The sequence below is a fragment of the Lathyrus oleraceus genome, chromosome 6 (assembly GCF_024323335.1).
Source record: "Lathyrus oleraceus cultivar Zhongwan6 chromosome 6, CAAS_Psat_ZW6_1.0, whole genome shotgun sequence".
In the NCBI taxonomy this organism is placed as follows: Eukaryota; Viridiplantae; Streptophyta; class Magnoliopsida; order Fabales; family Fabaceae; genus Lathyrus; species Lathyrus oleraceus.
Window position 1 is genome coordinate 63,455,837 of NC_066584.1, and position 23,849 is coordinate 63,479,685.

The window sequence follows — 23,849 nt, forward strand, 5'->3', positions numbered from 1 at the left end:
TTGCATTTGCACGTAAGGATTGTACCATACATCTCCCGAAGGTTCATCCGAACCCAAATTTAACCTTGTCATGTGTTGGGGTGGGCAATATACATGACCTACTGGTATTGCCTCCTCTTCCTCTTCAGCGTTCACCATCGAATCAACGATGATCTCAGGTTCCTCTTCTTCATCGTCTGGAACATTCACCTCAACTTGTTCATCATCAGTCTCAGAAAACACTTGTGACTGATTAATGTACTGGGACTCCTGTTGTTGATGTGGTAATATATACAACTCTATATCGTTATAACCGGATTGTTCGTGACTGCCAAACATATGTTGAACATCATCATCATCTCGAATCTTCCTTTGATAGAATTTTACCTGGTTATCTGCAAAACAAACTGGATTTTTATAGATGATCTGACCGACATTATTGGACTGCAACTTCTTTTCTATTCTTTGTTTTAGGTGTGAAAAATTTGATCGCCGATTTATTGTAAAACGAGTCACTTGTGTGTCTCGAAAACAAAAACCGAACAACTGATGATCAAATATTTCACCGTCAACATGTGCACTGATCATATATTGTTGTGTGGAAGACATTGTGTTGAATGGAATTGAACTAACTGATTTGTAAATCTTGTTCAACCGCAAAATATAAATACTTGGCCAATGCATTAATAAATTCATAATAGTCTGTACAGACTTGACTATACTTGCACGCAAAGGAAAGACTGAACATAAAGAGGGAAGAGTGAAAAGATTGAAGACGGAAGAGTGAAAAGAATACTCAATACAGAGGGAATCAGGAATCTCTGTGCCCTAATTTATTCAGTGACCTAACACTAAACATAGGCGCCCATTCCCTTGGCAAAAACATAGGCGCCAATGGTTTGGGCGCCTCTTCCTTAAATAATGCATAGGCGCCAATGGTTTGGGCGCCTCTTCCTAAGGCTTACACTTAGGCGCCTAGAGGAAGGGCGCCACCTCCTTGCATGTGAAAAATCACATGTAGGCGCCATTAGGAAAGGCTCCTCCTCCTATTGCATGTGATTTCTTCACATGCGCCTACTAGATTCCCTTATGCTAGTTTTGTCATTCACACATGCTATGCTAGATTCCCTTTCACTTTGTGTCATTGATTTTTCCTCTTTTGTCATTCACTAGGTTTTTAACCTCTTATGCCGTTGCATGCAACCAATAGTAATTCATTATAGTTTCTAAACCTACTCATTTATTCATCTATAAATACCCTCTCATATCAACATTATCAAACCATCTTCATCACACTCTTTCCTTCTACCACATTTCTTTCATCTAACAAACTTAAGCTTTGCAAAATCGAATCATGTCTTTGTTAACTATGGGCGATGAACACAGAGGCACAATCGAGAATATCTCGACATTTGTATGTTATCTCTCTCTTTTAGTTACTATTTATGGATTACTTGTAATATCTCTGTGTTCTTTGTGTTATACCTTTCAAACAAATCTCTTTCTTTTTAGTTTCTATTTATGGATTACATGTTGTACATATTTCTTTAGAATGTATTTCTTCTACTAATTGTATTTTTGTTTTTTTGTTATTAGGATCCGAAGCGGTTTAGATGTCGTGTACATGAATATGTACCCCACGATCCTTTAATAGAACCATATATTAGAGGATGTGGATTTGGAAATCTCCTAAACATTGTTTCGTACTCGGTGGACTACAAGTTCATCCTAGCTTTGTTGGAGAGGTGGAGACCCGAGACCCACACATTTCACCTTCCGATTGGTGAGTGTACCGTCACACTTGAGGACGTGTACATGCTGTTGGGCCTTCGTATAGATGGAAAGGCAGTCAATGGGAAAGTTAACCATGTCAACGACATATGCAATGAATTACTGGGTGCCCCTTTGTTAGATGACGAACCTGAGGGAGACACATCCAGTCAAGCAAGGGGGCAAGGTATAAATTTAAAATACCTTAGACAATATTATAACAGTATAGTACTGTCTGAAGATTCAACCGAGTATGAGAAGATAATAAAAACTCGGTGTTATATTATGATTTTATTTGGTAACTTTTTGTTTCCAGAAAGTACAGGTAATTCTGTGAATATAATGTATTTACCTTTATTATGCAACATCAATAAGGTAAACACTTATAGTTGGGGTTCAGCTGTGTTGGCCCATCTATATAGTGCATTGTGTAAAAATGCAAAAAAGAATACCTGTACTTTTTTTTCATGTGCTTATTTGCTTCAAGCTTGGGGGTGGTCTAGGATGCCGTCGCTCGCCCCAGAAAATGAACGTCCATTCGCGTTCCCCTTTGCAACCAAGTAAGTCTACCACTTTACTATTTACCATTTTGTTAATTATATCTATTATTTAAATTAACAGTAAATAATATTTTTCACTCCTTTTTTTTTATCTTAGGTGGTCAGTAAGGGGAATGAACTACAATAGGTGTCCGAAACACGCTATTGTAGTCTATCGAAATCTATTGGATCACATTGGACATGACGATGTAATACTCCTACCAAACTATAGTTAATCTTAAAATAGTTCTCAAATTATTTCTCATCTAACGATTTGTTATTTTTTTCCAGTTTGTATGGAGGCCATATCTGGATCTGGATCATGATGTGAACCATGACGATGCTGCAGTTTGGACAGCGAAGACTCCAATTATCCGATTCACTACAGTTGAAATGCACCAAAGTGACAGGGTCAAACTGCAGTTCGGAATGGTACAACATATCCCAGAGTCTCCCACATGTTTGGGAATTTGGCATCAAAAAAGGGTCGATGCACAGTGGGATTTTTCGGACTGGAGAGACTTTGCAAAAGACATATGTCGTCAATGGAGAAATCGACGACAACACATCCTCAACGAACCAGTCATCCAAGGTGTAAGACCGACTCAACAATATATGGCATGGTTTAGGTCTGTAACAACTCAGCAATTCGTATCTGAGCCGCGGTATTTGATAGATCCGCGCCAACTTGCTTCATCATCGTATGTCCCACATCAATTCACCACCCAACACCAATGTGAACCCACCCAAACCCAACAACCAACCACACAACATCAACCGACCACATACTCAAACCAACCAAACACCCAACATCGCAACCCGTTCATGCCAACCACCCAACAACGAACCATCCAACGTCGCAATCCCTTCATACCACCCACCCAAACACAAAGGCAAGAACCAAACCCCACAACCACAACCGTCTATAGCACCGATGCTTCATATCAGTCACGTCATCATAGCCCCCCACCATTTAACACCCAACCACTGTTTAACTATAGTACGCCCCAAGAACCATTGCTTCGTTTTCAAAACGACTCAATGACCCAATTTGGGCAACTATACCGTCCCCAATTCACCCAATCCACCCAACCCCAACGCCCTAACTACGATGACATGGGCACCGAACTCCATTACGGAAGCGCCGTTGGCCACAGCCCCTCCGGGTATTGGGAGCAAATGATGACACATCTTTCGAATACCGCCGGAACCTCTGCCGGACCTTCCAACCAGCCATCGCTCGATCAGGTCAGCACCCAAAGACCACAAACACCTCAAGAAAATCGTGGGAGACCTCGGAGACAACCTAACGCACCGGGATGTGGAACCGGGGGACGTTATAATCGGGCGGGTCATTAGGGTTTGGTCATTCTAATGTAATCATTTTTTATATATTTAATGAAGTCATTTTATTTTTATTTTTATTTATTACGTATTAAATAATTAATATGAAATATTAAAAAAAAATATACTATAAATAATTATAATTAAAAAAAAATTAAAAAAAAAATTAAAAGGGCGCACACAGGCGCCAGCCTTAGGGGCGCCTCCCTTAGTGGGAGGCTAAGGCGCCAACCCTAGGGGCGCCTCCCTTAAGGGCACACAAGGGCGCCAACCCTAGGGGCGCCTCCCTTAAGGGGGCTCTAACTAAGGCGCCTGCCCCTTTGGCGCCTGCCTTTAAGGCTCCTGAAATTTTTAAGGGATGCACCCACTCCTCCGGCGCATCCCTTAAAAAACATGGTTATTTTGGAAAATATTTTGAAAACCCGGTTATTATCGTATTTAATTTCAACATCATGGTTATTTTAAAAAAAAATTCCTTAATTTTTGTTATAATCAAGAATTGAAGCATATACTTTAATCTAAATGGCATCCAATTTTATAATAGACAAATATTAATATACATATCCAAGAAACAGAAACACATCAGAAACACATCGAGAGAACCATACACAGGACAATCACCTTGAATTTACACCCTAAAATATAAAGTACTCTAAGCAATGAAAATCTCCATACAATTACAAGCATAGGACCCATAATTATGAAATAAATGTAATAAAGGGAACAGACAAGTATTGGGAAAGAAGAAAAGAATTAAGAAATAATTGTGTATACCACAACAAACTCACACTACCAAATTATATCATTCTACAAAATCCTCCATACAATTAAAAGATCCAAATACCATCACTTGTGTATACCACAACTTGATTTGTTCGAATACCATCGCAATAGTCCAAAGTAATCACACATAACTCCTTTATATACAACCAATATACATGCATATAGATAATTTAAGAGAAACATAAAAGCCTAATAAACTCAAAATCATCATCTCTAATCCAATACTCCACCTCTAGTAGCCTTTGTCACAAAATGAATGCATTAGTCTAGTATTTCATAACTATCAAAGTAGAAGATAGGCAGAAAAGGGATAAAAAATATTATCCAATTTGACCGCTTTCTAAAACAGATAATGCTAAAATTACAAATAATACTAAAAACAACAACAAATGAAACAAATATAAAAGTTATCGATATTGGTGTGTATATCAGAGGTCAAATTGAATAATTTTTTATCCCATAAATAACCTGTAAATTTGATTGTATGGATGACACAACTTTAAAAGGTCTATTGTTGCAATTTATATCCGAAAAAAAATCAGTTTGTGATCATTACCTCCAGTTTGAAAATTTGATTCAGAACATTCAAAATTCAATGCTTTAGATCCATACCTCAAGTCTCCTTTTTTACTAAGATCCGCCACAGATCTACCACCGCGATACTGCATATCATTGAAAAATCGTCGAAAACGTCATAGTCGTTGTCATCTTCCCCATTCCTGCAACACCAACAATCTTAGGTCAAAACAAAAGAGTACAAATCCCAAAAAACTTTGATTTCTATATACCTGTAATTTGTCCCACAACCCGATTGTTTTTGTTGAAGAAAAGGAAGAGAAGAAAGAAGAATAGGAAGACAGAGGCAACAGAGGCAATGGAAGAGATAAGAAAAAACACATGAAGAGAGAGGCAGCAAAATAGAGAATATAGTAGAAGAGGAAGAGAGAGGTAGCAGATAAGACAGAAGAAGAGGAAGAGAGAGGTAGCAGATAAGACAGAAGAAGAGGAAGAAAGATAACGTGAATTTGCATCTCTTAAGGGAAGCAAACACTTTTTTGAATTGAATTTGACATTGAAAAAAGTAGTAGAATATGTAAATGAGTAGTTTGTTTTGAACCAATCAATATAACTCTTGGACATTATAGGCCAAAGTAGAAGGAAAAAGCAAACTATTTGGTTCAATATGATAGTTTGGTTGCAAAAAGTAATTTTTAGATACAAATTGCCCCCAAATTGATGAGGTGGCAAAATAAGAGATAAGGGCATAAAAGTGTTTTCCACAACGTCAAATTTTATTATATTATAGATGTCCTCACTTAAACGCAAGAGCCTTTCTCAAAGTGTTATGTCTAAATTTTGTGAGAGAAAGAAAAAATATTTTAGAGAGAGAAGGAGGAAGGTGAGATAGATCATGTTTTATGGATTGAAAAACTGAAATGGAAGGCCTCTATTTATAGGCTTAAGGGTGGCTCATAAAAGGACATGATCAGTGGGCAAAATTAATTACCTAATCGATTAGATGACACAAATAATCGATTAATTGAGCCTATTTTGTAAGGTCTAAATAGAGAGTTGTTTTCCATCATTAAGACACTATAAAAATTGATTATAAACTTAATTTTCTCTTATCTAATTGATTAGGTATATGATCTAATCGATTAAACAGTTCAAAAACATGTCATAATCATTCTAACAGTTTTCAACTTATCTGATTAGGCTAAAAAACAATTTTTGGTGATTTTCTTTGAGAAATAAAGGCTTCAAAAAGAGTTTTAGTGAGTGTGTGATTTATCCATATTACTTTACGAAAATGCACTTGTGTTTTTACAAAACACTTATTACATAGATACGATCAAGTGAGCTTTCAGACTTCCTCTATTTCTCACTTTGAAGCTTTAAGTATTTTACTGGATACACCAACCATATAAGAACTTCACTTGATTATTCTTTGAGAGGAGGCCTGAGATATCTTCAAGTCGGACTCCATCATCAAATGATATCACGATAATTATTAAAACCTAAGTATCTGTCTTTATTTGGAGGGAGAGTTTGATAAACTATATTGTGCATCGTTAACCGCTTAAAATAGTTTTAGCACTTGCTTGTATTTATTTGTTGTTGTCATCAAAGTCATGTTACATCTTCATGAGTTATCACCAAAGTCATGTTACATCTTCATGAGTTTTCATCATCAAAACCATGATGTTGATAGGTCTAGGCATGTCTTTCTTAGCTTTGATCTCTTTCAGAGTAAACCTGCAAGTACATAATTCGATAGTGGGTTGATCCTATTATAAAATCTTTGTGATAGTGGAAATATAAAGGGTAATAATTTGGGTATTGGACTTATGCCTTATAGTTTATGGCCAAACCTGGATAAAATCATGTCCTTTCTTCCCTGACATATTATCTATTATATTTTTGTCTTTGTTTTTAAGTACCTTCCCTCATCTTTTATCTGTCTTCTTAAAACAAACCTTAAATCTATTTTTATTTTCAAAGTTATGAAAAAAATTTATATCATAATTCAAACCCATGTGATTGAATTCACTTGCTCAACAAGTATCTATGTAGGGCGTGTTAGACTTTTCCCTTTCATTAAATTACCACTTGCCTTTAGGAATGTTACTTTGGGTTTTACCATTCTATAATATAGAAACTATATGTTGTCCCTAAAAATAATTTCAATAAATTATATTTATTATCCCATGGTAACTTTAGATACCCATCTTTTTCCTTTAGGATCAGGCTCCCTGTTTAATACGGGTAAGGTTGGCAGCTTATGGATTATATCGACAAATCGACATTCCCTCAAACATTTGTTTAGTAATCTTTAGACAAACTAAGACCTTACATAAAATAATATTGTTTTACTAGGCCTTAAGTGGGTCCTTTAACCTTGAATTGTTTTTCAGTTTTAAAGTTACTAAGAATTGAGACTATTGTAATGATAAACTTATCGAACATAGATGTTCCATTCATTTACTTTTCTCCCTGTAGAGATTGAACTGATTTAACTTTAAGCTTCCAAATTTTCTTCAACTTTTTCTTATCCTTCATAGCCTCCATGAAACATATAGCTTATAATGCGGAGAATATATTTTTGGTGTAAGCCCTGGAGGCCAATAAATTTATTAGAAGTTGGTACTTGTATCGAGTTATGTATCAGTAATAAGACATTTCTTCATTATATTTGTTTTTCCAAAGTAATAAAGTACCTAGAATAGCTAGTACATATTATGAAATATTAATTATGACTTACTCATGAGACATCATTAAACATAATGATATTATTCTTAAAGTATTTGTAGTCAAGTTTTATTGCTAAGTGGGATACCATTAGAGTATTGAGACTATTATGTGGAGAGATAGATGATCACAACTCAATGATCATGGATAAAAAGTTATAAAGTCTTCTTATAGGTATGAATATTAGGAGTAATATTTATATTGGATTAACCCTCCATATGAATAATACATATAATGTTATGCAAATGTCATTTGTTATTCTCAAAGTGATATGGTGTATACCATTCATTAACCTGAAACCATTATGGACCCTAGATGTGGATTCAAGTACTTTATCTCCATTCAAACTTTCGCAATAAGATAAATATAAATATGGTTGATTGGTACTCCATAAATAATGATGAGAGATAAGAGTGACCTAGATGGAAATTGACCATCTTGCGTAATAAGATAAATGTCTAAGGGCCAATATTAAACTGTACAACATTGACATAGTCTATGCCTTGTGTTCAATATATTCATGAGAGAAAAATGGTAATTTAACACATAAAAAATTTATCATGGAAAGGTTTCACCAGATCACTTGACATTTTCGTGACTTGGGTATCAATGATGTGTTTCTAGATACCACTCATTGTTAAGTATATTAATTGTGCGATTTAATATTACTGCCTATGTCATAAAAACCTAAAGAGTCACTAATATAAGGACATGTTTATGAGAGATAAAATGAATAATTTAAGCTTATTCTATTGTTTGGTCTTTAAATGAATTAGCGTTAATTAGGAAAACGCATTACACCATAAATTACAATGTACATAAATGAAATGCAAAACATTATAAGATACAGTGCAATTAAGTTTAATATGGTACATTATAACGTACGATGTGCTAAAGGCAAATATAGAACATCGTAAGGTATAATATTCTTAATTAAAATACACTACACCCTAACATATTATATGTTTAAGTAGGCTTGTTCAACTTGAAACCGACACAAGCATTAAGATTGAAAGCACTATATTAGTATGGACTAAGTAGATGTATTGTTGTTCGTTCAACGACTGTGATCATTCTCTGGATTCTGCATTAATGGTTAATTACCACAATATGTAACCATCATATCACTGATCATGTCCATTCGTAAGGATGAACTTAAGGAAATTTTGTTTTCTACTACCATTTCCCTTCAATGTTACCAAAGCCCAATTACAAAATAATGAGCCAAATAGTTGTTTGTTTTATGTACCTTTTATTTTAATTTCATTAAACACAAAATGAACTAAATAATAATGAAGAAACTAAATATTGACATCATAATTTGTAAAATTTGGATGTTTTGTGTTGACTATGCTTCATGACCGACATTTTTATGGTGAAGCAGTGATACATCGATCATCCATAATGATACATATATGTTGATAAAATTTTATATGATATAATTAATTTTGGTGCAACATTAATGTATTTGATGTACCATTTTATTTTTTCCATTTGATTATTATGTTGATATTTATACGTTTGAATGATCAATGTTGATTCTGCTTTGTGACCACCATTTTTATGGTGAAACAACTGCATTTCGATCAATTATATAGAATAATTACTCATTATGTTTTAGATGGTATGAGCATGTTTCATGAATCATATGATTAAAGTTTCTATTTTTTCATGTTACTTTAGCTTTCTCGTTCATTTTAAATTTGAAACTCTTCCAAATGGATGTAAAGCGGACATTCTATAATGGTTGCATCCAAGATAAAGTTGCATGTTAATCAACCTCATAGGTTTCTAAACTTCTCAGTTCCTAATCACGCCTTCAAGCTAAAAAAAGACTATCTAGTGCCTCAAATAGTCTCCTAGGGATTGATAAGAAAAATTGAGAAAGTTTTTTCTTGAAAACAATTTTCAAAGAGGGAAAGGTGATACAAATTTTTTTATCAAAAAAATCGAGCATGACTTTTTACTTGTCCAAATTTATGTCAATATTATTTGGTGTTGCAAATGAGTCCTTGTGCAAGAATTTTTATGATATATTGCATAATGGATATGAAATGTCTAAGAGTTTACATTGCATGGAATGACAATGACATAGACTCCTCTGATGAATCTAAAAAAGACAAAGAAACCTGCCTATGTCCCATGACATTCCACAACGAAAATAAGGTAAATAACACAACCTTTGAATTAGCTTATAATGAATTATTTCACATCCATAAAAAGTTAGATTGAGATTCAAGTAAATTAAAACACCATGTTTCCACCTCTAATACTACTATTTATTCCCTTGAAAAAGAAAATCAAAATTTATTGAAAGAAATACATAGCCTTAAAGAGAAACAAATTATTTTAATTCAGAACACTTTCCCTTATTATCCTTCTCAAGAGGTGTATGGTTGAACCTAAAAAGTTTTAACAATGCAATTTTTTGAAAAATAAACTTGATGATTTATATTGCACACTTGATAAGTTTACCAAAGAAAGAGATAACTTGAATCTTATTCTAGGTAATAAAAAAACATCTTATTACAGAGCGGGTCTAGATTATGAATCTAAAAATAATGTTAAACTTATAGCAACATATGCCTTACAAATAAGATCTCTAAATTCAGTACTATTAAGTGAAACTATTGTAATAAAAAATGGTCATGTTACTCTATTTTACTTTGTTAAGAAAAGTCATGATATTAAAAATGTCTATCCGCCTCCTCATTTTTATAAAAAAAATGTTGAAAATAAAATGAAAAATATGCATGGTCGTAATTCAAATCAGGAAAACTAGAAATACTTTGCATTCTATTAACGTAAAGGGACCAAAAAAGATTTGGGTACCAAAATTCAAAGAGTTAAATTATGATGGAGATATGTGTGATGGATCAAACTCAAAATGTCTTATTGATAGAGGTTTTTCAAATCATATAATTGAGGATACAAATATGTTTTCTTATTTTACTCCCACGAGAGTAAAAGTTTCTTCTTATGATAACATCAAAAGTCAATATGTTGGATCAAGGACTATTGGTAAGATACCTAAACCTATTGTTGAGTCGTTCAAATTATTGAAATTTTATAACACAATTTACTTAGCTTTAAGTTATGTGTCAAATGTAATAGACTGTTGTCTAATTCTTCTATATGCAAAGTTTTTAAAACCCTGAAATATTTTTTTTTCTTTCAACATTAATTTTTTTTAAAGAGATCATGCCTATAGAAGATTTCATACACTTTGATGTACTAAAATAATATATGTTCTAGAGGTAGAATTCTTTGTGTGTGAAGATATTTTGAAGAAAACTCTACTAGAAGATAAAGATCAAGATCAATATAAAGATCAAGATCAAGATCAAGATCAAGATCAAGATCAAGATCAAGATGAAAATAAATATCAATGATCAAGATCTAACTGAAATCAGTCAAAACAAAGAATCAAGCAATGACCATCAATATCTACCCATGAAATGAATGACCACAAAGGATAAACCAAGCTAGAACACCATTGGAGATATTTCTAAAGGGGTCACAACACGACACTCCCTTAATCAACTATATAATATTATGGAGTTTATTTTCCAAATTGAGGAAAATGACATCAATGAAGCTCTTATTGATGAACATCATTCTCTTGATATACATGATGGGTTAAATCAATTTGAGAGTGGATATGTTTTAAGAAATAAAGCATGGCTTGTTGCGAAAGGGTGAAATCAATAGGAAGGCGTAAGGATGCTTTTGTAAGAACAAAGTTGGTTCTACAACATATTTCTAAGATTTTGATGATAACAAAGGATGAAACCCAAAATGGCACCCTAACGAGATTTTCTCTTTATGTGCAGGACTCTGAATATTTACGCAGGATTCTGACCATACATCAGATACAACTTATGTCAGCTATGAAGTATTAGATGATCAGACGCCACTCAGAAAGAAATATGTCTAGAACGTTCTGATTCTGATCAACGCAGATACCAACGCAATAGTAAAAAGTCAGAAGCTCCGACAAGCGACTACTAAAACCAGACTCTGATAATTAAGAAGTCTATAGCACTGAGAAGCTCTGATGAAGTAGGACTTAATCATCCTCCGAAGGCAAAACTCTGGTGTATCAAGACTCTGATGTAGAATCACAAGTCCAGAACGCGTAACGTAAAGGAATCTCATTATGGAAAGGAAATATTTATAGAAAGGAATAATGAGGCAGACAAAATGGTTTTAGAAAGAAACAATAGAAGTAATGACATTAATTATTCTTCAATGACCAAGATTCTGTCATCACTCCCAATGGTCCTTCACAATTACTATATAAAGGACAAATTACTTCTCTAGAGAGACACACCTGAGACACACAGAAATATCATTCACTCTCTCTCTTATTTTTCATGAGCTGTTGCTCTTATGTGAAAAGCTTTTGCTCTTTTTTTTTGTAATACTTGCTTTTTGTTAGAAGCACTTTACATTACAATTTACTTTTGTTTAAACTATTTCCTCAAGTGACTCTGCGTAGTCTGAATACTTGAGAGGGCTAAGAAATTATTCTCTTAGACGATTGGTTATGTAGTCTTTCAAGATTAGTGGATTAAGTCCTTTTTGAAAGCGAAATCACCTTGGCCGGTTGGACTGGAGTAGCTTTGATTTTCAAGCGAACCAGTATAAAATTCTCTGTGTTTTGAATTTTGAAAAAGCTTTTATTTCCAAAACAATTCAAACCCCTCTTTCTTGTTTTTCTCAACCTTCAGTTGGTATCAGAGCTTCGGCTCTGTTATTGATTTTCTAATCAAACACTTAACAGTGTAGAGAGATCCAGCATGAGAAAAACTATGGCCAACACCAATGAAAGAGATAGTTACAACGCTAAACCTCCAATCTTTGATGGAGAGAAATTTGATGATTGGAAAGACAGTATTGAAAGTTTCTTTCTGGGCTACGACGCTGATCTCTGGGATATTGTCACAATTGGCTACACACCACCTTTGACAAACGTTGGAGTTGCTATTCCTAGAAGCAAAATGTCAGATGATCATAAGTGTGAATTCAAGAACCATCACAAAGCCAGAACGATATTACTCAATGCCATTTCCTACAATGAATATGAAAAGATCACCAACAGGGAAATAACTAAATAAATACTTGACTCCCTGAGGATGACTCACGAAGGAAATTCCCAAGTCAAAGAAACAAAGGCTCTGGCTCTAATCTAGAAATATGAAGCCTTCAAAATGGAGGACGATGAAGCTGTAGAGGTAATGTTTTCTAGATTTCAAACTTTAATTGCAGGACTCAAAGTGCTAGATAAAGGATATACAACTGCGGACCATGTCAAAAAGATTGTTAGAAGCTTGCCAAAGAAATGGAGACCTATGTGTAACACCTCAAAATTTGCCCTCCTAGTCTTGAGACTAGTTTGAGACATTTCATTTCATATTTTAGGGCATTAGGCATTGCATTTTGCATCTCATATGAAAATAAGAAAGTCATCCTCCAGAGCCTTTTCAGAAGATGGGAAGTTACATGATTCAAGCCTGAGGGTTTCTATGAATTGATAATCAACCATCTGAGGGTTTGCACTTTAATTAGGGTTTCCTGATCCTTCAAAGGTCTTGAGCATTATCTTATTTGAAAGGATATATTACCATCATCATGGTTCTATCATCATCCATGGTTTCATTGCTCATTCTCAAGTTCCTTTGGATTAGGGTTGTGACCTATGGTCAACCCTAATCAAAGCCATTCTTCCAACTAGGGTTTCTCAAAGAGATGAGGTATTGCTGGGGATGAGGGTCACATGATTGTTATGAGGAGCTTACATGAGCTATGGTTTCATTTTTGAGCAATTTCCCCAAGTGGTAGGGGCTCAAGCTGATCAGGGCATTTTAAGGTCATATGTGGACCAAAAAGTCAACTGTGCAGTCAACTGAGGGCTATGAGGTGGGGAAATGAGTTGAGACACCTCAATCATGTTCAAAAGAGGTTCATTTGTCAGTTTAAACATCTATCTTGAAGATTTTGAAGTCATAGCAAAAGTTTCCAAAAATGGAAAGTGACTTGTAATTTCAAGTTTCCAAAAATGGCAAGTTTCTGATCCACATTCAACTTGACTTTTCAACATCAAATAAGCTTCAAATGGATTTTTGGTGAACATGAAAGTTGTAGATCTTTGTCTCCCATTTCCAAAAAGTCCTAGATCATGTCCATATGATGATTGGTTGAGAAGTTATGGCCAAATGATCACAAAGTATGCATGGAAGTTCAAAGTGACATAACTTTTGATTTAAAACTCCAAATTGGTCCATTCTTTTTGCAAAATACTCCTCATGACCAATACTTTTCAAGTGAACCATTGCCATGCATGAGAGAAGCTTGTATGATCATCATTCCACAAGTGTTCATTTTGGAGGGAAATTGCATAATTCAAAATTTGCTTATGATACAAGCAAGATGACACTTCCATGATGACCATTGGCTAATTTTAAGTGAATTTCAGCCTTGCATGAGCACTGTTCACGTGTGGATTGGCCATGCTAAGCTCATTTGCAAATTTGCACATTACTTCATAATTCCCTAATCATGTTTAACCAAGGCCTAAGTGGATTAGCATTGTGATTAACACATCATATAAAAGCCAAACCCTAACTGCATTTGCTCAGAACAGAATTTCAGATCTAGAATTTTCCATTTCCCTCCAATTTTTCTCTCACTTCAATTTTCATTTTTCTTCACACAAACACCAAATCTCTTTGCATATTCTTGATTATGGAGTGATTCTGAGCAAGATTCATCTCTTGGTTTGGACAATTGAGCAAGATTTGGAGCAGTTCATGTACTTGAACATGTTGATGGAAGTTGGAAATTAAGCTAGATCCAGGCGTTTTCATCCAATCCTTTGTGCACAAAGCTTCAATAGAGGTTCAAGGAAGTTGATCTGGAGCTTGAGAGATCTTGAGAGCACGAATTTAGAGACCTGTATTTCCAGGTGATGAAAATTTGATCCTCTCATTTTGTTGTTTTATGTACATAGTTTTGTAGATCTCGCTTAGTAGAGAATGCTGATATAAGTAGAATTGAAAATGGTTAAGGATTGAGGAAGTTATGTGGAATAGAAGTTTAGATCATGAAAATGTTTGCCTTCGATCCATGAAAGTTAGGAAGAATTAGGATGAATGAGTATGATATTTGGACTCTAGGTTGCAAAAGCTTTCGAACGGTGTACATTTTGTTGAATTCTGGAAAAAATTGTTGAGCTCCGCCGTGGAGACGACCGGAGAAGATGACCGGAGAGTTATCTCCTCCGTCTGGTTCATTTAGGGTTTGAGTGACGTGTAGGTCTAGGTGTACGCTGGCGTGTGCAATTGATTGGCCACGATTTGTCTGACTGTTCCACGCGAGCTTGGACTCGCTGATTGTGCTGATGATGTGGTTAAGTGAAACGCATCTTTTCATTTAATGAAGTGGCGTCCACATGTGCGCCTGCGTGTGAGAACCATTGGCTTGTGTTGCTTTGACCATGCCTTGTGTGGATTGACTTGCTGACTGAGCGTGATGACTGTTAATTGAAGCGCTGCGTTTTGGATGATTGAATGAGGACCGTGTGATTGCGTTTCGCGCCAGATCCAATGGTTCTAGTTTATTCTGATTTAAATTCAAATATATCTTTTCCCTCCAAATTTCCATATTATTTCATTTTATTTGCTTACCTTAGAAAATCCATAAAAAATAGTAAAATGCTCCAAATTGAGTCCAATTTTTTTTCATAAATTTGTTTTAATGTCTAGTTTTTTATAGGATCATTTTCATGAATTGTTTGTTTCTGGATTTTTATTTTGGAATTTTTGATTGAACCTTGTGCCATTTTGATATGTTGTGTTCCATGCTTCATGAAATCTTCATCTTTGATCCATTTGATCTGAATTTTTGCATGCTTGATCTTCACATGTGAGATGAGTTTTGAGCCTTGGTTTGGAATTTTTATCCTATGCTATCACTGTTTTTGACACATGGAGATATGGTGTGACAATTTGTGTCACATTTTTGACCTTGCATTTGTGCATTTTTATTCATCTATCATTTGAGTTCTTCTGGATTTGATATTTTGCATGTTGTTCATTCATGATATATGGAACTTACATAAAATATTTCAAGGCCATTGCATGCTTTTCTGCTTTGATTTGGATTTTCTAATTTGGATGTCCATTTTGTGCTCATTTGTTGGTCATTGCATTACATGGATCATTTGATGCCTTTGCCTTGTGAATTGATGTTGGTCCTTTTGAGGACATTTTGTGACATGTTTGAACTTGCTTTATGCAAAAGATTGACTTCTGTTTTGATCATTTGGTTTGGTTTTGAACCTAGTCTTGGTACTAGTGTTTTGTACATGAACTAACCTTGATTTGTGTTTTAGGTTTGGACACTTAGCATTAGTGGTTGAGTTCCTCACTTTTTGAGATGCAAATTGGATTGTGTTCTGACTTCTTTGTGTTTTGTAGGATTCTAAGTTGATGCGTTGAGCTCATTGCTTCATTTGATTGCTTGACCATTGCTCATTGAATTGTGTAACAGTTGGACTGTTTGTCTGTTGATTTTCTGACTGAGATACTAACTGGTTAGCTTTTGTATTGGTACATTAGTTGCTTGCTTTTAGCTCTTGCTTGAGCTTTGGATTGTGGTTGATACACCACTTAGGTAGCTATTCTCTTACTTCATGTAGTCTGGAAGTCCTGTCACCTTTTTGGCAGGCATTTGGATGGAAGTCCTCCTTAAGAGGCTCTGTTTGTGTTTGTTTACAGTTTGTGCCAAAGACCTCCAAGTGAGGCATGTTACTTGATAAGTCCTCCTAAGTGAAGAGGCAATTGACGGATAAAAGGGATTAGCAATCAATTCCCCGTTATTCAGTGAGTCGTTCATTATGCTCGCACTACGTGCTGATGCTTTTGAACAAGTACCCAAGATCTTTGTCCAGTGTCTGTCAAGTGGAATAGGATCCCACTTTCTGGATCCCCACGCTTTCTTCATCATGAGCTCATCCAGGCCAGGGTTAAGAGCATGAGGTTTCATCCTCATTTCCATCTTTGATCAGCTTCACCCTAACTCTCAATGTTAGTGGTTAAGAGCTATAGACTACCCTTGTACAGTTTGGCTTGTTTGTCGAGGTTGATATGACCCCTCTTGACTAAAGCCTACCCATTGTTTGGGCCTCTTGTGTGGATATAGTGAGTGATGCTTGTTCACTTATGTTAATGTGTTTATCTGTTTTCCTCTTCTCATCTCCATTTCTGTAGGACTTGTATGATCGCTTCTGAGGAAGTAGGATGCATGTTAGAGGCCTCAACTTAGGGATTATTGATGGCATGACAACTATTAGGCTCGAGTTAGTCTCCCTATTAGTTTGTTGTTTCCCTGGTCTCTAGTTAGGAGAGTGTTGTACCCCTGTTAAGGGGAACTACGTCACCCTGATTCTCATACCAGATGAGATACGTAGGCAGGAGATTGAGCGAAATCTCTCCGGGCACCCTTTTCCTTTTTTTGAGTCTATGTGTGTCAACCTTTTCTTTTTTTTGGGACAACTATTAGGCTCGAGTTCCAGACTCCCTATTAGTTTGTTGTTTCCCCTGTTCAGGGGAACTACGTCGCCCTGATTCTCATACCAGATGAGATACGTAGGCAGAAGATTGAGCGAGATCTCTCCGGGCACCCTTTTCCTTTTTTTGTTGTGTTGTCTTGTGTGTGTTCACCCTCTTCTTTATTTGGTGTGAGTACCTGTTTGTTCAGCGTATGTGTGTGGTATGTTTATACCTTGTGGGGTTCATCTTTGAGGTCCATTGGGGTTCATTTGTGACGGTTGTCACTCACTTGGGGTTCATTTGTGACGGTTGTCACTCACTTGGGGTTCATTTGTGATGATGGTTATCATCTTTGGGGTTCATTTGTGACGGTTGTCACTCACTTGGGGTTCATTTGTGATGATGGTTATCATCTTTGGGGTTCATCTTTGGTGTTTGCTGGTTAGCATTTGTTTTTGTTTGGAGTCAGATATAAGTCCATGTATTGCCATTCTGTTTCCTTGTTTGTGTTGTTTGTTTGGAGTCGGATGTGAGTCCATGTATTGGCATTCTTTTTCCTTTTGTTTGTTGTTGTTAGGAGTCGGATATAAGTCCATGTATTGGCATTCTGTTTCCTGTTGAGTGTTTCTTTTGACGTCTCAGCGTCTCTTTTGGTGTTTTGTTTCGGCGTGCGTTAGCCGAGCTACGAGTGCTCTGATTCTTCTCTGGATAGAGAAGATACGTAGGCATAGGATGCGATATCCTAGCGAGCATGCCTCCCTTTCCGCGAACTACGTTGACTCTGATGTTTGTTTCTGACAAACTACGTAGGCCCAGGATGCGACATCCTACCGAGTCCACTTCCTCCATCTTCTTTCACCTGTTTAGTATTCCAGTTTGTGCAATTTCTTTGTGCAGTTTATTAGCAACCTTATTCTATTCTTTTCCTATTCTTTTGAGCGTGGATCCCGTCGAGTACGGCGGACGTGAGGGGTGCTAATACCTTCCCCTTGCGTAACCGACTCCCGTACCTTGTAATCTCTGGTCGTAAGACCGTTCCTTTCCCTTTCTTAGGTTAGTCCTGCGCTTCCTTTCCGTCATAGGATGAATAGCGTCGGTGGCGGCTCTGTAAACTATTTTTTTTCCGCCGGTTGTTTTTCGCGTTGCACCAGCTGGCGACTCTGCTAGGGACTGAAGTTGAACTCTTGCTAGTCCATCTTCCCTAAGCGAGTCAATCCTAGTGCTCCTTAGAGTAGTTTTGGTTGCTTTTACTGTCATATTTATTGCATTTGTGATTATTATACTGTGATTGTGTATATTTGCATATATGTTTGCATGCATCATATTATCACTGTGCTGGATTCTGAACAGGTTGGTTCCTATGATTTGGGGTGGGTGTTCTGAGTGGGGCTAAAACCCAGGCCCGAGTATACACCTAGGATTAGTGTGGTCTCATGTCTCTGCACATGTGGGATCAGCATGTTATTGAGACATGACATACCACAGCCGGACGAGGTTCTTCTGAGAGAGCTCTTCCGGGTGGAGTAGTCCACTTTGGTTGGGTTACCTCTTTTGAGCTGTTGACTTCGGTGACCGTTCTTTCCCGGATCTTTGGTTTAGATGATCTTATGAGAGCTGCAACGGCACACCCGAAAGGGCAAACCCGTTGAGTATCTTGTCCGATTGTCGAGATCATTATCCGCCTTAGGATGACCTTATTAGAATTCACCTGTGAGAGGAGAGGTTTGATTCTTACAGATACAGGTTCTGTTGGTGACTCTTTGATGGTGACTTTGGTTCAGTTGGATTTATGGATATTTATTTCTGACACGCTGGAGTTTTGTCTGTGGTATTTATGAGCGGGTTCCGTTTATTTCGGATCCCCGGGCTGAATTTGAGGGTACTTGTTCAGAGGATCTTGTTGTTATCCGTTCGATGGATTTTCTGTGATGATGGTGATATATCCTCCGGTTCCGTTTATTTCGGAACTCCCGAGTTGGATTTGTGGTTACTCGGTCCCTCAGATGGTTGTGATCAGTTCTAAGACCAGAATCCAGTATAGTTGATGTTCAGATGACTTGGAGGATGACACAATGACTTGCATTCATGCATCTGCATCATTCCCATTTTGCATTCATTCGCATCTAATTCATGTTTATCCATATCCGGGGTACATTCTTGATCGAGATCCTGGTTGAGAGACATCCTCATAACTCTCTGCTCTGTATGGTAAAACCAGATGATTGATGTCAGAATATTGTTGTCGGATTATTACCCGTCTCGATGAAACCAGGATCGAAAGACAGAATGTTCCTCATATGGATAGACATTGCATTCATGAATGAATCATAATAACTTGTCTTCTATTTTGCAGGTGTCGGTTTCTAACGTGTTCGAATGTTTCAAGAATCATTGCTCGCGCACGTAGAATCATTCCTTTGCACGTAGCTCGTCCGCACAGATACCCTACCAGACGCAACAAACCCAAACTGATGGATCCACCCAACGCTGACATTCTCGAGCTGAAAGAGAAGATGAGTGAGCTGATCAACATCATGCAAGGGTTCGCCTTGGGGCAGAAGGCACTTGTTGAGAAGGTGGAGAAGCTTGAGCGGGCTTCGGTCGCCAATAGTGGCAATAATCAGGAGGGTATCTCCAACAATGGTCTTGGTGGTTCTAGGGATGGTGGCGATCCCAGAAGGAAGGAAACTACTGCTGGTGTAGTTATCAATAATTGTGGTGGTTTTGGTTTCGCTGCAGGCGGTGGGCCAGGTCCTGTGAGCAATAATCTGAAGGATAATCAGTTTCCTCCTTTCTTTGGGGCTGTGGAGGATAAAGAAGAAGATCAGTTCTCTGTGCTGAACGAGCAATTTGGTCAGTATGGTGTTCAACCACCGAACAAAGAGATTCAAGTAATGGCGGAAAAGATCAGGGCTCTGGAAAGCCATACCTCTCCTGGGGCTATCAATATGACAAACATGGGGCTGGTTGAGGGGATTGTGATCCCACAGAAGTTTAAAGTGCTCACGTTTGATAAGTACAATGGGAATTCTTGCCCGGAAACTCATCTTCAGGCCTTTGTCCGAAAGATATCTGCCTACACCATGGATCAAAAGCTCTGGATGTACTTCTTCCAGGATAGCTTATCTGGTGGGTCTCTTGAGTGGTATACCAAGTTAAGATCATCAGATATTAAGAGCTGGCAGGATTTGGGAGATGCTTTCTTTAAACAGTACCAATTCAATGCTGACATGGCACCTAGCCGTACCCAGTTGCAGGGTATGTCTCAGAAGCCGAGTGAAGGGTTTAAAGAGTATGCACAAAGGTGGAGAGAGTTGGCTGCCAGAGTTCAACCACCGTTAGTGGATCGAGAGATGTCTGATCTGTTCATGGGTACCCTTCAGGGGACTTTTGCGGAAAGGATGGTGGGTTGTCCCGTCACTGGTTTTGCAGACATTGTAGTGGCTGGTGAGAGAATTGAAAGTTGGCTAAAAATGGGGAAGATATAGGGAAATGCTTCGTCGTCTGGATCGAAGAAGCCCTTTGGGAACGACCAGCGTAAGAAGGAGGGTGACACGAGTGCTGTGTATGCTCAGAGAGGACATGGTAGGGATCGTTACTACCAGCATACTGCTGCAGTAACAATTCCTGCTGATAATCAACCCGCACAACAGCAACAACAACAACAACGACAACCATTTCAACAGAGAACACAACGGGCCGGGTATAAAGTGAGAGGAAGGATGACTGATCGCCATTTTGATAGGCCGCCCATGACATATGCCTTTCTGTTGAATAAGTTGAAGGATCTTGGGTTGGTTCAGCTGAGGACGTTGGCTCCAGTAAGACCAGATCAGAGGTCTGCTAGTTATGATGATAATGCTAAGTGAGAATTCCATTCTGGTGCTCCCGGGCACAATGTTGAGGATTGCAAAGCCTTTAAGCATGCTGTCCAAGATTTGGTGGATTCCAAGGCCATCAATTTCGCACCATCGCCGAATGTTAATGTTAATCCCATGCCGACGCATGGACCGATGAGGGTGAATGTAATTGCTGAGGATTCAGGCCGTATCTGTGCGGTGGGTGAAGAGATTGACAGTGACTGCGAGCTGGACTCGTGGATAAAACCGTGCGTATCAGGGATGGAGATCCAAAACTGGAAGGCCGAAAAGATCATCACTGTCACTCTGCGTGAAGAGTAATATTTCTGTTTTTCAATTCTGTTTGCATGAAAGCCATACGTTTTGCCTGAAACGTAATGGTTCATTGTAAGGACCACCTCATGTGTTTCATTTTGCAACATTTGCATCATTAATAAAAGGATGTTTTTCGCATTAAAAGCGGTGTTCCCTATTTTTCATTTATTTTTGCAGTTTAAAAAAATATAATAAAAATGGCAATGTTTATTTTCACTTTTTCCTTTTAATCTGCTTCATTCCGGTTCTAAAAGCAATGCATGAATCAACATTCATGCAGGTGCGATCTTTCTCCGGATCTCATCGATAACAATCCTGTTACACCCTCATATGACTTCGACAATCCGATCTATCATGCCGAAGAAGAAGGCGAAGAAGATTGTGAACTGCCGGAAGAGTTGGCCAGGTTGTTGAAACAAGAGGAGAAGGTGATTCAACTGCACGAGGAGCAAGTCGAGATTGTTAATCTGGGTACCGAGGAGGTCAGAAAGGAAGTGAAGGTGGGGGCCGCTTTGGAGGTGAATGTCAAGAGCAGAATGGTAGCATTGTTGAAAGAGTATGTTGATATCTTCGCCTGGTCTTATCAAGATATGCCAGGGTTGGATACCGATATCGTTGTACACAAGTTGCCATTGAGAGAAGACTGTCCTCCAGTGAAGCAGAAGTTGCGCAGAACTTGACCTGAGATGGCCATGAAAATCAAAGAGGAGGTGCAAAAGCAATTGGATGCTGGTTTCCTAGCTGTCACTAATTATCCGCCTTGGGTCGCGAACATTGTGCCAGTGCCGAAAAAGGATGGAAAGGTAAGGATGTGTGTGGACTACCGGGATTTGAACAGAGATAGCCCAAAAGATGATTTCCCATTACCTCACATCGATGTGTTGGTAGATAATACAACTCAATTCTCGGTGCTTTTCTTCATGGATGGCTTTTCTGGCGATAATCAAATTAAAATGTCATCAGATGATATGGAGAAAACAACGTTCATCACACCGTGGGGCACTTTTTGTTATAAGGTGATGCCATTCGGTCTCAAGAACGTCGGTGCCACGTATCAAAGAGCTATGGTGACTTTGTTTCATGATATGATTCATCATGAGATTGAATGCTATGTTGATGACATGATAGCAAAGTCCCAAACAGAAGAGGGGTATCTGGTAGACTTGGCCAAGTTGTTTGACCGGTTGAGACAATTCAAATTGAGGTTGAATCCGAATAAGTTCACTTTCGGAGTGCGGTCCAGTTAGTTGCTGGGGTTTATTATAAGCGAAAGAGGAATCGAGGTTGATCCTGCTAAAGTAAAAGCGATACAAGAAATGCCTGAGCCGAGAACAGAAAAGGAGGTTCGTGGTTTCTTAGGTAGATTGAACTACATTTCACGGTTCATATCTCATCTAACAGCCACGTGTGAACCCATATTCAAGTTGTTGAGAAAAGATCAAACAGTCAGGTGGAATGACGATTGCCAAGCGGCATTTGAAAAATAAAAGAATATTTGCAGGAGCCTCCGATTCTGATGCCTCCTGTGGAGGGACGGCCGTTAATCCTGTACTTGACAGTCCTTGAGGGGTCTATGGGGTGTGTACTGGGGCAACATGACGAGTCTGGTCGAAAAGAGCATGCAATTTACTATCTTAGCAAAAAGTTTACCGACTGTGAAACAAGATATTCATTGCTCGAGAAAACTTGTTGTGCTTTGGCGTGGGCTGCTCGCCGACTGAGACAGTATATGCTGGTTCATACCACTTTATTGATTTCCAAGATGGATCCGATCAAGTATATATTTGAGAAGCCAGCATTAACCGGACGGGTTGCGAGATGGAAAATAATTTTGACTGAATACGATATCCAGTACACTTCTCAGAAAGCAATAAAGGGGAGTATTGTCTGATTACCTCGCACAACAACCCATTGAGGATTATCAACCGATGAAGTTTGAATTCCCTGATGAGGACATCATGTTTCTCAAATCGAAAGATTGTGAGGAACCTATCCCGGAGGAGGGGCCTGACCCCAAGTCCGAATGGATTCTGATGTTTGATGGGGCCATTAACGTGAATGGTAGTGGAGTTGGTGCTGTTTTGGTTACGCTGAAGGGATCCCACATTCCTTTTGCCGCCCGACTAACATTTGAATGCACCAATAATGTGGCTGAATACGAAGCTTGTATCTTGGGGGTCGAAGAGGCGATTGATTTGAGGATCAAGAACCTTGTCATTTATGGAGATTCAGCTTTGGTTGTGAACCAGGTTAACGGGAAATGGTATACGCATCAATCACATTTAATTCCATACCGGGATTATGCGAGGAGATTATTGACGTTCTTCACCAAGGTGGAATTGCACCATGTGCCGAGAGAAGAAAATCCTTTGGCAGATGCTTTGGCTACTCTGGCCGCCTTGATCAAGGTGCAGTGGTGGAATCAATTCCCTAGTGTTGAGGTGGGATGACTGGAT

General features: G+C 37.8%; 1 protein-coding gene across 1 annotated transcript; it reads left to right on the forward strand.

The window, feature by feature from the left end:
* Positions 1-1,263: 1,263 nt before the first annotated feature.
* Positions 1,264-2,614, forward strand: LOC127094040 (serine/threonine-protein phosphatase 7 long form homolog). The gene is made up of 3 exons (XM_051032910.1): positions 1,264-1,393; positions 1,576-1,936; positions 2,580-2,614. Exons 1-3 carry the CDS (start codon positions 1,334-1,336, stop codon positions 2,612-2,614), a joined length of 456 nt encoding a protein of 151 aa, XP_050888867.1. The 5' UTR covers positions 1,264-1,333.
* The last annotated feature ends 21,235 nt before the right edge of the window (positions 2,615-23,849 follow it).